The sequence below is a fragment of the Fistularia commersonii genome, chromosome 23 (genome assembly GCF_037954325.1).
Source record: "Fistularia commersonii isolate RoL2024-O1a breed Wild chromosome 23, RoL_Fcom_v1.0, whole genome shotgun sequence".
Taxonomy (NCBI): domain Eukaryota; kingdom Metazoa; phylum Chordata; class Actinopteri; order Syngnathiformes; family Fistulariidae; genus Fistularia; species Fistularia commersonii.
In genome coordinates this window covers 6,294,688-6,308,654 of record NC_141306.1, presented here as the reverse complement: position 1 = coordinate 6,308,654, position 13,967 = coordinate 6,294,688, and the positions used below count along the sequence as shown (strand labels likewise).

The 13,967-nt window shown below is 41.6% G+C and overlaps 2 protein-coding genes across 2 annotated transcripts; both read right to left on the bottom strand.

The window, feature by feature from the left end:
• Positions 1–146: 146 nt before the first annotated feature.
• Positions 147–8,073, bottom strand: LOC147220787 (heme-binding protein 1-like). Its single transcript, XM_086170667.1, has 4 exons — positions 7,934–8,073; positions 4,620–4,758; positions 3,548–3,728; positions 147–1,925 (listed from the first exon to the last, which is right to left on the bottom strand). The coding sequence occupies exons 1-4, from the start codon at positions 8,009–8,011 to the stop codon at positions 1,748–1,750; spliced, it is 576 nt and encodes a 191-aa protein (XP_086026793.1). The 5' UTR covers positions 8,012–8,073; the 3' UTR covers positions 147–1,747.
• A 1,260-nt stretch (positions 8,074–9,333) lies between these two features.
• fmc1 (formation of mitochondrial complex V assembly factor 1) lies at positions 9,334–11,317 on the bottom strand. The gene is made up of 2 exons (XM_086170470.1): positions 11,159–11,317; positions 9,334–9,881 (listed from the first exon to the last, which is right to left on the bottom strand). The coding sequence occupies exons 1-2, from the start codon at positions 11,285–11,287 to the stop codon at positions 9,678–9,680; spliced, it is 333 nt and encodes a 110-aa protein (XP_086026596.1). The 5' UTR covers positions 11,288–11,317; the 3' UTR covers positions 9,334–9,677.
• Positions 11,318–13,967: the final 2,650 nt, after the last annotated feature.

Genomic DNA, 13,967 nt, shown 5'->3' with positions numbered 1-13,967 from the left:
ATCTTGAGAATTTCAATACTTTTGCATTGTCTTTTCTGTCTGGCAGTTTGTCATTTACATGATACCCGAGGGTCACGTACGTGATCTATAGTCATTATTGTCATTCCTTGGCCTCGATTAAGCTAATCTGAATGTATAGATTATTATTTTATTTTTGAGTTTTCTTTATCGTACAGTTTCATTTGTCTCCGGTATCAGATAACAGTTTGTCTGGTTAGTTCATAATTTCTACAAGAAACAATGACAGATTAATATTCGAACAGAGTTTTGACTGGTTTATGTGCTGATGACATTTCACAAGAATACACCCTGAACAGGTTCCAAGGATTATTTTATGAAACAATCAAACTATTAGTCACATAACATCATACTATAAAGGTGCATCACAAAACAACTTCAGGCATTGGAGTAAGTAAAACATTTTTCATGCATTAAAATACAATATTCATGACACACAAATCCACATGTAATCAGTTTATAATCTCCATATTGTCTATAATTGTCGACAATTTGCAAGTCAACTTCCACTCCAGTTATTCAAAAAGACTCATTTTATGGTTCTACTGCTCATCCTTACTTAGAAGGAGCTGTGTTTCTAACAACAATCACGGATCTAGTGTATATTCACGTTTCTCTGGTGCTGCCACTATGTTGTGAACTAAACTTCAGTAAAAGGGCAAACAGCTCTCAGGGAACGTTAAAATATTAATCTAACACGGGATGAAGGGGATTCGAAAAGTAAACACCATCTAATACAATTCTTCTTAAATAATATTGATTTCTCATTGTTTTTTTGTTTTTGCCCAGCTCAGTCCTGCAATAAATCTCCACTCACCTTCCAAGGAAATGGCAGCCAACCACTTGAGCAAAAGGTTATACAAATGAACTCTCTTGGCACTGACAGATTCTGTCCTCGCTGTACCATGGTTTGTTGTAGCTGCAGATTTTATTTTTCTCTTGCAAATAAGAACTTTAATTTAAACAAAGCAGAAAAGGCTGCTGCGCCAACACTGAATTAACTTTTGAACTTAAGTTGGTTCCATTATCAAATATGTAATCTTTCAGCAGGGGTCACGGGGCAGTTTCAGGCCCTCAGTCCTATTTCTAAGGAATATTGCATCTTAGTAATTTTAGGACAGAGAAAATACAAGCAAGGTAGTATTTCACTGTTACTTTTGTCAACACAATATTATGTACATGTTTTTTTCCACTGTAATAGTTTAGTAAAATTAGTATAAAATGGTCATACCACTAAAATTCTTCTGCATCTAAATATATATAGTTTTGACGGCTTTAAGGGGGGCAGGAAACAATATGTGCCACATTTTTTTGAAGCAGAAACCTTAAAATCACAGACACTTACAGGGAGTGGATGGACTACAGGTCAAGGAAGAGTTTTTGGATGGGAACCTTTTGACTGCTTGCATTTTCACAAGAAGACATTTCTATTGAATACTGCCTTGTTTGTGGTTTTGTAGTCATACAGCTCACTAGGTGTCGCTGAAATGACAAGCTCCTAGGGCTGTGGGTCTGAAACTGCAGTTTGTGGGACTTCAGAAACATGAGCCTCACTGCATGATGACTAGCAAATGATCAGGTTGGTAAAGGCCACAGGGGGTTATTGTCACCATGTTCTATCCTTAGCTACCTTTCCCAGTTAAACACTCTTGAGGGCTGTCAGCAGTAAAAGGTTGATGCTTCATAAAGAATTATTCACAAGACCAAATTCCAGTCTGACTGAAAGCTCTTACGGCTCGTCTTGTAGAAACCACACCTCGTTGCGGCGTCCGTAAGGCTTGAGCGGTGGGTCATAGCTACAGCAGAAGTACTGCTTGCGTTGGAAAGGCGCCGTCTCACCCAGAGTGCGTGTCAAACGCAAGGCCTCAGCTCGGTATTCACTTTCCCCCGCAAAGCCTCCAAATTGCCTATGAAGAAATAGATAATTAAGAATCACTTGAAATGCAAATTATTGTTTAATTGTTCGTCTGAAGAACTGAAGAAGCCTCTGAGATGAATCGAGGGGTGAAAAGTTAAGAAATTCAAGTCCAGTTGCCACGGCAAGAAGATTTCCTCAGGAATTCACCATGACCTGGATGACTAAGAACCTCCACAGACATTGTTTAATTACCGGGGATTCTGTGGACATATTACCAAATGCAATCTCTTAACGCCAATGTATCAAGTTCAATGAAGGTGCACCATATTACAATACTGAAGAGTCTATTAAAAGTGACCTGTACTTGGAGGCTGATGTGGCACAAGCAAGGATCAAGTGAAGAGCAATATGAGAAAATGCTGCCAAGCAGGTACCAATCTGGCACAGACTATTTGAGGTAAATAGAAGCAGGGTTATTTCTTCAGGTGAGGAGTGTGCTCGAAGTGTGCGCTGATGTCGTCCTAAGGACAGTGGCACTAATAACCAGTTCCACCTCCAGTGGAATAGGACCCTGTTGTTCGTAGAATGTGGAGAAAGAGTGAGGGAATGCAAACCCAAAGAGGGGTTTTCTAGAGTCCAGATGGTTTTGGTTGATTTGTAGTGAAAATCAATTCAATACACGTATTAATAAAACACTCATATCTGCCAATGCAAAAAGACTACATTCTATCAAATATGGTTGAACTGGTCACAGAGACATTCAGGTTTTCCTTAAATCCCAGCCAACAATAGCATATTCACGCGTCCCTAAGATTAGATAGCTGTAGCCGTGTTGTAGCTGTGGCTGGCTTTTGGGGTCAAGCCTGCTGGCCCACTTCAGACTTGAAGATTTTGCTAGTTTTTCTTTGAATTCACATGCAGCTTCATTTTCAGCAGATGTTTTGTGACTCTTGGCGCTCAGCCCTACTTGGATGCGAACTTCTGATTTCCGATGAACGTTTCAGGTGCAGTTCGTGTGATCGTTGACTCCTGCATCATTAGCGTTCATGGAGGCCAAGAGTTTAAAGCTCTATTTTCTGTATCTGCAAAATTTCATGTCGGATTGAAAATTCTCCAAGGTGGAGTTTGTGGATCTGGATCAACCTGTAAATACTGATAGCAAGGCTACAACTGAGCGCCAGCGAGCCGCTATGGTTGTGATTCTTGTGATGTTTCATTGCCTCTGTTGTCGTGTTGGTGCTACACTGATGCTTGTTGACTGTTGTACATTGCTGTGTATCTGACCATTTTATTGTTGCGCTTTGCCTCGATCAAACCTAACTGTCTGTGATATTGGCAGCTTTGCGTGACCACCTCAATCCACTCCAATAATGTGACTCAAGAGAAAGGCAAACAAAACAGGTCTGCAGAGAGACTTTAACCTTTAAACTTATCTTCAGGCTCATTCAGCTCCATCCTCACTGGCCTTGCACTTTGTTTTTGGGTGATACTTAAAATGCACTGGTATGAAGGACACATACTCCTTCTGGTACTTTTAGGAGCAGGACTATTTCTATTACATAAAAAAAAAGCAACCTACTTTTGTGAACTTGACATTGCAGCCCGTAATCCGGGTAATGCCCTTTTACCGAAAAACATTTTTTTAATATACTCCGTCAACACGACACCTACAGGGCGTAAACAGTCATGCCCGGCCTATCCTCAATCTTGATGGCGCCATCGGAGGGAACAGGGGGGCTTTGCTGGTAGACGGAGGGGATGCGGATGGCGACCACCAAACGGCGTGACAGAACGCCATCATTCCGTGGGTACACTGTGATGATGATGGGCGCTGCGGTCCCCATGGCTTCACCTGATTGGATGAAGTTAGTTAGAGAGTCAGTTCAAAAGCATTGTAACAGTAGAGAATACATTCTCCCCATTGTTTGGAAAGATTATATCATAACATAAAGCACTCATGTAAATTGGATGGATTAAAAAATAGACGATATCACAGACGAAATTGCAATTTAATTCCGGAAGTTCGTTCTGGATGACTCCGCTAAATCCAGTCCTTTTGTTTAAAATTAACCATTTTAGCCTCAAGATGACAGTGGGTTTTCAGTCCTTTAACACTTTGCAAGGGTAATGGAAATTTAAACATAGAACTTGCACATGACCTCGCTCTTGATGAGTCATAATGGAAACCATAATATTTCATCAAGGTTAACGCCAGCTTTTGAGCTGTCATTGAATTAAATGATAATTTTAAAGTTGACATCGTTTGTATAACAGTTGCATGGATTGTTAAAAAAAAAAAAACAACCTCGAAACAAAACTAAAAAAAGAGTAGTTTTCACCCGGAACTTCAGGTGCTGGGGTTATTTTTCTATGCGGTCCTCAAAATGCTACATCTAAGAGTTTAGGTTTTTGAATGAATCTCAAGGTAGCTTTAACAATACTTGTTTAATTCACCATGAGGCAGGGCTTCTGAACTCAGACATATGTTTCTCTGACCTTGCCTGTTCATTCATTCAGCTTCAGGGCTTCCTAAGACAGGCCAGTGCATTATGTAAGAAAAAAAATGGAAAAATGTGTATTCACAAATACATATAAAGCCTTCTTGAATAAGCAAACCATATAAAGACACAAGGAATAAAAGTAATTGGTAGATTAGAATTTTTTGTTATTTCTAAAGAGGCATGTCATCACCGTAGGTCTTAAAACAACAGTAAAGATATTTTAGCGGATAATGAAGTTTTACCATGTTCGTTGCTCCCCCCGATGTACATGAGCAGCTTCCTCACCAGCTCCCCCGTCACCTGGTCAAAGGTCCGACCCTCGGAAGAAACCACAGCGTATTTGGTGGCTTCGTAGCGCCTGACCTCAAAGCTCACACCATCCTTGGAGGGGAAAAAAAAAAAAAACAACAACCAACAACAGTCAGCCAACCACAGCCATGCACTGCAGCATGAACACATGCAGCCATTTCTTTTCTGGACAGATGAACACAAATACAGCAGTTTTTTTTTCTCTCCGGACTGAGCGCCGCGGAGATGCTGATCTGAGACATCATTCACCTCTGACCGACTGAAAATCGGCTCCAGCCTTGAACTGGAGGAGTGTGTGTGTGTGTGTGTGTGTGTGTGTGTGTGGATTGAATCGGAGCAGCCACATGATTAGATGCAGATAACGCAAATTTTACAGTGATTTGACTTAATTCTTGCTGCTCTGCGAGGTTTAGTCAGAGAATAATGGCCCAGAGATACAAACTCTTACATAACAGTTCAGGGGCAAATGCACACGTGCAGAACCCCCCCACTCTTCTTCCACCCCTACGGTTTGGGGTTAATAAGATGCAACAGTTTCGAATTAAACATGATTGAGTGAAGTTCAGAGTGTTGACCTACAACTGCTCAACATGATCTAAGGCGGCATGTTTGTTGCAGAGTCGATGGTGAAGCTGCTTCATCCAGTTACGCTGTTTGAAAGTGGTCACAACACACTGGATATATATTTTTTTTTCATACGCTTGAGCCTCGAATCTGACTGATAATTGAAAGCGTAACCCCTTCAAAAATTACTAAGAAAAAATAAAGGAGAGAAACTACAGTAAAGATCGAAAATATGTGTAAGGAATTTTAATGTTTAATTGCTGGATGTCTCTAATGTGGCAATGTGCTTTCAGGGTATAGGAAAACCTTGACATTTAAAGATTCAACTCCTGAAACAAGAGGAAATATTAACACTAACAAAAGGTGGACTCGTAGTTGAAAAATTCAATTTTAAAATTTGCATTTTTCTGTGTGGAACAAATGCGTGTTTCTGTTTTTTTCTGGAAGGGGATTTTAAACTCTCCTCAGATTGTCCCTAACATCCATGCAGCCAAATGATGCAACCAAATTGTTTTTTTTTTTATAGCTCAAATGGTTATGCATCTTGTTTTTGTGAAGCTCATCGGTGACTCGTGCACAAGCTCTGACAGGGTAATTATACAGGTTCTTCTCTGTGCTGTTTGTTAGAAGGACTATTAGCACCCTTCACTGGCAAAAAAACCAAGAAAGTACAAGTTGACTTAGTTAAAGAGTGCAATTAATTTTCCTGCCATGTGTCTGGGTCATTACAAAGTGATAATTACTCTGAACGAAGCACACAGAGGTGATAGAATCACTTAGACTGTTTAAAGACCCTTTCGAATTTCTGTTGAAATTCTTCATCCACAACATCAAACTACATCATAGGTGTCTCTGCTGTTTGGACAGGTGTGTCTCCTGTCTGTATGTATTGTGTGTCAGTGTTAATTATGCGTGTCAGGTGTCGGGATGCACTCCACCGATTGGGTGACCAGCTCTGATTTCAGTCAGCTTGTAAAATGGGAGTCAGATCTTCAGATTTGATGAGGCTGTTAATTGACTTTTTTCAATGGACACAGTTTGAAGTAGTGTGTGTGTGTGTTTGTGTGCAGCGGATGGAGGTGGGGGGCAATAAATGTGTAGGGCTTATTTGATTTAAAGCTCAGTTGGACAGGAAATCCTCTGAAAGTAACACACTAGCTGTTATTTAATGTAAACAGTGGACATGCACATATGTAGATTTGCAGGATTTTTAGGCTGTGCATTGCGGGTAATAATTACTAGAGAAAACCGATCATCGGAAAAGGTTGCTGCTATCAGCAGATTTCATGTGCATATGACTGAGTGTAGACAGAGGGTGGTGATGGGGGGGGAGGATTCCTCCTCCGTCACTTTGGTTTCTGTGTCACCATCCTCATCAGAGATGGATAGTGTATCAGTATGTGGCCAACCCCGGCTTAGGGTTTTGACCGCAGATGCGCCTGATCTTGTCCAGCAGGGTCAGATGGCCCCTCTCGTGTAAGTAGATGGTTTTCTCTGTTGAAGTCAGAGGGAAGATTTCGACCCGTTAAAGAACAAGTTTCTCATCTCGGTGTGTTTTTTTAGCACCGAGCATCAGACACACAGGGCCCAACAGGGGCTCCTCTTCTGGGGGCCTCTATCTGAGTCCCCAAACTGTCTTTTGTTTACCAACACCTGAATAAACTCTGTGTTATATTTGGACAAAATAGCAGTTTATTCATCAACAATCACATTTATCGTGAGGAAAATCTGATTTGGTAGTCGGTGGTTATCCGGAGGTGATTTCAAACATTGCTTCAAATGACTGTACAAAGAATACATATTGGTATTTTCTGAATTTGTTTGTATAAAATGTATCTTGTGGATATCATGAAATTTGTGAAGGTGTTTATTCGTGATCAGGGCCCAATTTCCTTCACTTTTGGGGTATTTTTCTGCAGATCTGCATTTGTGTATTTCTTCTTGCTGCTCCGCAGGACATTTCCCACCCACATCTTTCCTCGGGTTGATGCTGCTGATTTCCAAGTGATTTGATGGGGAAAAGTGAGGAATTAAAAGGCTCATCCTGGTATAAAATGCAGGACTTTTCAGAATGTTTTTTTTTTCAGAAATGAATTCACTGAGTATGCCATTGCAAAAATCTATAATTGTTCATATTTAATTTTCTTTAATGCTCAGTCTTTTTGCAGGATAGATGGCCTCCTAAATTATCCAAAGATATTCAGGTTTGTTTCTGTTCTAATTTTTAAATCATTTATCACGATTTTTTTAAAATAATTTCAAGCATATTTTTACATCCCTGGGTCGCTGTGGCTGTCTTTCAGGTAATTTTCCAGGAAATTTACATCTGATCTTTTGGGTTAGATGAGATAAGTGAAGCAGAAGCGGGTGAAGATGGGTTTATGGACATTGCCAAGAAAATTCTAAAAGTCCAATCAGAAAAATCAAACATAAATAACCGTTGGATCACTGGATCATATCCTTATGCCTGAATATTTATGTGTACATGTTTTTATTTTGTTTTTTTGGGGTAGTTGGATGGGGTGCGTTCGGTAATCCCATTTCAAACCCAGTAGGTTATTGATTGTGGCCCCTTACAGGTGATCGGCTGTCAATCACGTGATCGGCAGACCGAATAGTGACGGAAATTGTCGAGCGGAGGCCGAACTTCGCCCGAGTCCGAACCGACACCGGGACTTCTTACCTTCGTCTCGCTGCTCAGCAGTTTATATTCCGTCTCTTCGGTGTTTCCGAAGAGAGAGTTCTTGATCATCCCGAACATGACGCCCCCTCCTCCTCCTGCCCGGGGTTACCGGTTGACCGAAGTTTGAGGCGAGGAGCCCGATTCGTCGAGCGTCAGAACCCAGAACACCGACGAACCGTCGGTGCTCCAGCGGTGCCCAGATGTTCTCCAGACAGAACTTTCCGGGGAAAATGTGTCCCTTTCCCTTCCGGCGTCTCTCTGCTCAACAGATGTTTCTGCGGGGCTGCAGGGGACCGGACTGGACTGGACCGGCCGGACCCTCCCGTCCGACCGGAGCCCTGACCACACGCCTCCTCGGTGACGCCGGAGCGTCTCCGCCCCCCGAGCCGGTGCACCACCTCCATCCCTCACCTCCTCCTTTTTCCTCCATCCATCATCCTCTCATCCCTCCTTTCCCGCCCTGCCCTCTATTATCCCCACTTCCTCTCTTCTCTGACTGGAAGCTTCCAGACCCAGAACCAGAACCCCTCTCTCCCCATGATGTTTATTTGGATTTAATTCTGAAATTCTGCTGTTTGTTCTTCATTTAGACCCAATTTCCTGGTTTGTCAGGATGCATCGGGCTGTCATTGACTACATGCGTGTACGCGCTCCCCCCCTGTGTCACTGTGAGCATCCTGGCTTCAGGGTGAGTCTATTTAAATTCTCACTGAAGGCAAAGTTAGTCATGGGGGAGGGAGGTATACAAAGTTGGAAGGTTGGAAAAACAGAATGAAGATGTTTGCATGAGCTGTCTGTTTGACTCAGGCGACTTTCCTAGTTTACTAGTACGACTCAGTCCTTTTACTCGTAAATCCAAAATATGTCTGTTTCACTAGATGACCTGAGGGAAACATCAGGCTTCCTGTCAGTACAGTATCTGGTCCAGCCGGCCCATTCGACTGGGCTCGATAGATGTGTCACATCCTCAAACCAAGACCTTATTTAGTTTTTTGATGTGAGAAAATCCTGCTTGTTCTGTCTCACGATTAACATTAGCGGTGAGATCGGACGTCTTTCAAACTTTCATCTATGATGTGGAAAAAATATTCAGGATTTTTAGTGACGATCAATGCTTGGACAAAACCTGAATCAGTCAGATGATTAGGATGCTGTTATTGTGTAATTAAATGTAGAATATGACATTTTCAATGGATCCAAACAAGCAGTAACAAAGAAGAAGCAAAGAACTTGATTTGACCTCACTTCATGAATAAATGGAAAAAATGACACGCCTCAATAAACCTATTTAGTTTGTGAACAAGATGGATGTTTAGTGATAAAAAGGTAGTTAATATTAATTTCCAATCAAAGTTAATGTTTTTCCCATGTCTGTTTTGGAAAAAAAAAAAAAAAAAGACTCCAAACAATGCTTTATTTTACTTTCAGAGACAACAAAGTTTTTGAAACTTCCTTTGAAACATTAAGGAAGAGTGACAAGACTCAAACAAAAAAAACACAATACCTTAAGTGTCAAATGGGGTTGGGTAGCAGCTTCATATTTCTGCAGCAGCTTTAAAAAAACTGAAATCACATGATTGCTGCATTTCCATTGCCCTGGAACACAGTTAAAAAAAAAAAAACAACAACCACTGACTTCCCTGCCAGCTTATGGTGACACTCCCTCAGACAGCGGCTCTGCTGTGCACAGCCGTACGAAACAGTCAGGGAAAAAAGTCCTTATAATTTGCGTCCTTTATATATCTTACTTCTCCCAGCCTTTGCCGCCCGGCTGGGTGGGCAATCTGAGGCCTACCAGGTGAGCTACTTCGTCCGGACTTCGCTCCCCCTTGCTGTGATAAATGTTGTGCAGGACCAGGTGGTTCCTGGTGGAAGCCAGCAAACAGAGGTACGTATGTGAGGCGTGCAGCGCCTCCTGCTGGGCACGGCAGTATCTTTCCCCCGTGACCTGAGGAGAAGGTGAACTGAGTGTAAATTTCATACAACTCAAGGTGAGACGTGGTTAGACTGCTTTCAATGCAATGCGCGAATACTATGGAAAAAAAGACTAAATGAATGTCAACAAAGAGATACCTAAAAACCACAATATGGTGGAGCAAAAACAACATGAATCTGAAAATGATGCCGACGAATCCATGCCTTTTCACCACAGTGTTGTTTTTCTCTTCTAACAGTGTGGACAGTTAGCACTCGGCCCAGACCCTATGGAGTTTGACATGTACATCCAAATGTCCTCAGGGCTTTAGTAAGCAAACACAAACACACTATGACAAGCTCGAGTCCCTCCAAGCTGTTGTGCATCATTGACTGCACATGAATTCACCCACAGCCTTGGTTCTCCCATGCATGAATAATGAAAGCTGTAAGCATATATGCCTAATAACACTACTGCTTTATTTCAATTGTCAGCTAACCTGGGATTACAGAACCTATTAGAGACAAAATTACCTCAAGGATGGTAAATTAATGTCATTTGTCTAATCACACAGTCTGCGTCAAAGTCCCACTTGACTTATAGGCTTGCAGGACAATGACCACAGTAAAAGACTTGCACAAGTTGATCTGATCATTTTCATGGTTTTATCCTAGAATGAAATTAGCAAAAAAAAAAAAACAAAACAAAAAAAAAACAACCTATAAAGTTTTATTATACGTTTAAACTGGGCCTTACTTTCATCCCAATTAACCCGTGACACTCCGTGTAAGTATAGTTAGCACGTCAGTGGCGCTTGAGGTAACATTAGCCACAGGGACGTCATTAATGGAAGGAAAGTCAATTTTCAGTCACACATGTTTCACAGCTGGTCTTCTGACGATAATTACTGAAAACTACTGGACACCTGATGACAATCACATCCCGGGTGAACCACCTGAGGAGGAAGCACGACCCAAGAGCAGGCTCCCTTCACGAAAACAATTCCCCATCTGCCTCAGTTTATTTAACTCCAAATTAGCTTAGCTAAAACTAGCCATAAAAACTCATGTCCTTCAACCGTTGTTGTGAAGGTCACACATAACGAAGATAACAATAAGAGCACCCTGACTTCTCTGTAAGCTAATTGTTAGTTTTTTTTTCATTTGCGGCTGACTCATAAAACAAATTGACGTATACAGAAAAGTGACTAGAATTCTAGCGGTGTCAGGTCAAGTTAGCTAACTTGACGCTAGTAACCATGTTTACCTCCACCGAGCTATGCGGTGAAATACAAATAGAGACAAACTCGCCTTGTTTTTGCGAAACTGATCCATAACATGGCTGTACGCGAGGGACTGTTTGTAGTTTTGTCCCTGGAGTAGCCGCAATTCCTTAAGTATTCCTCTGCAAACTCGTAGGGGAGACGCTGTCGCTGCCATATCTGATGGTGATGGAAGAAAGTCGATCCAGAGCCGCTCAATCAAACCTCGTGTACTCGATTTCGGTGTCCTCCACGGGGCGGCGGTGTGCTCCTCTCGCAAGTACAGGACATGCATAATCTTCCAAGCTTTCAGTCCCCCCCCCTCCGTGTTTGTGTTAAGTAACAAACATTGGCAGAGATTAATGCAAATGTTGCACCCGATTGCAAATTAGTTTAGCTGATTTATGCGTTTGCCGTTCAGTGCTAATGTTTTTAAGCCTCCATCATCAATACCTTTTGTATATCTTACGTACCTTAGTTGAAATATTCTTCATTTAGTACAAATACCAATGCTCAGATCTTAAACTATGATCTGGTGTTATGGATTAGGAGTGCTAAGCAAAGGTATAAAGGTGAGAAATGTAGCATATGCAAAGTATACCAGTGGAAGTGCTTAGTATGCAGTGGGCCTGAAAGTCTTATTTATAATTGATTTGTCCCTACTTGATACTCAGATATTGTAGCTTCAGGCTGAGGTGAAACACATTTCGGTCACTCATTATCCTGTTTGCAAGTTCATCCGTCCATTCTCAGTGCAGTGAGGAGCTCAGCGGTCAAGGAGCTTTGTCCAATCAAAGCTGACACTGGGTGAGAATTGGAGTTTAACCCGGACGGTTCGACAGTCTGTCACAGACTTTCAACTTCAGTGAATTCACATTCACACCAAGAGACAGTCCAGAGCCCTCATTCATCTTAATCGCTTGCTTTTGGACCAAAGATGGAGACCCCAAACCTACCCGCAGGAAGGTGAGTGTGTTAACCCCTGTACCCTGCACTATGTCGCTGGCACATTGCCGACAGACCTCTTCATGAGTATGAAGAAAGTGTAACCTCACTCAAAACTCAGCAGATATTGTTGTACCTACTTTTTCTTTTTGCCTGCAGCTTAGTGAAGGGATTTAATTCCCAGCATTACTCAACTAACTTTACACCTGACTGCATGTTTAATCAGCCAGAGAAATTGGGAAAAAAATACAAATCTAAATTGTAGTTTTGAATTAGCATGGGAAAACTGAACAGCTGTGTGAAGAGATCAATATTTACCCCTGAAATATTGTGGAGTTCATCGTTTAATTACAGGCCTGCAGTTTGGCAAAACAATCTTAGCACTGCACTCATACCAAATCTGTTTTTAACAGCAGCAGTACTAGTTGCTGTTAAAACAAGTACTCTAACAGTACTTGAACAAATGTACATGGCTAGTGGCTCTTTCTTACCCTCCAGAGTGAGCGGTATATTTTCACGTGCGTGTGCCTGTCTGTTTGCTGCTGATGTTACACAAATGTTCCAGACAAATTTCTATCAATCTTGGTAAAGGCTGTAAAACAGGCCAAGGTAGAGCACCTTTCAGCAGAGATGTTCAAATTGGGCTTTGAAAGTGGGTCAAGGAAGCACTTGGTTTTGTTGGATCCATCCAGGAACATTTCCTTAATCTTGGAATCCCAACAATGACTGTAGTAACATTTCATTCCCTATTGCCTGTTGAGATTTTTTTATTCACGTCTTTATGTCTTTCTATGGAGAAAAGCTGGATCTTCATGACTCCTTTTAAATGGTCATTGGAGTGAATTTGATAATCCTTCCCGATGGATGAATCAACAGAAGATACTGGGAAGATTTTGAAGTTTTGTGATCATATATCATGCAGGAACTGTTAGCAACCCTCTGCATCCTTCACTATTTATAACATGGAACAAAACTACACTACTACCACCACGCTATTGGATGTGAGAACACCTTTGATTCTGACACTTTGCAGCAGTCATCTGTCGCCATAGCAACACAGAGTTCAGCTGTGGGTAAAATGCATAGGAAAGGAAAGGGTCAGTTGGTTATCACAACAGCATAGATATAATCCAAAAGTCCTTGAATGTTTTAATGGATGATGTGTGTGATAATTGTGAGTACTGCCTAATAACTTGGACATATTGTCGACGTCAACCACATTGAATTGTGTGTAATAAAGACATACTGTTCACATAGAGGGGCATATTGATGCAGTGAGTTACACCTCCCACAGTTGTGAGATATTTAAATTGATTCGGATGTCGGAGTTAGTTTTTGTTCCCATTTTGTGGTGGCATTTCATCCATTTTCTGTGGATGGACTGCCGCCCTTTTCGCTTTTAATAGAGTATTATCCACATTCTATCATTGATTTGGGATGCAGATATGAAGCGTGTTGTGTTTTCCTTTGGCCAACTAGGGCAATGATGTATTTTGGCTCTTCAAATGAAGTAGGGGTAAGTGGTTGTTGTACCCTGATATTAAAATTTCTTATATGGATAGAACAGGCTTAGGATGTTAAATCATAGCACTTTAAGCCAGCCCTTGTAAGATTATTTAAATCTGTTTTGCCTTACTCACCCTTCTGGTCACCCAATGTGGACCACCTTTAGACCGTCATCCAGTCCTGTGTATGGAACCACTGATATTGGGCAGTATGACTCGTCCCAGGACCAGATTATTTTTGCCGTGACTGGTGACCAGTGTTTCCAGTAATATGAGCCTGAGTATTGAGAGTATTGATGATTGACTGTAGGGGGAGCCACTATCTTATCAGTCTGAAACACAGGTTTGGTTCCTAGACATTTGTTGCCCCCCCCCTTCTCACACTCTTTCAATGAATACTAATGCAGC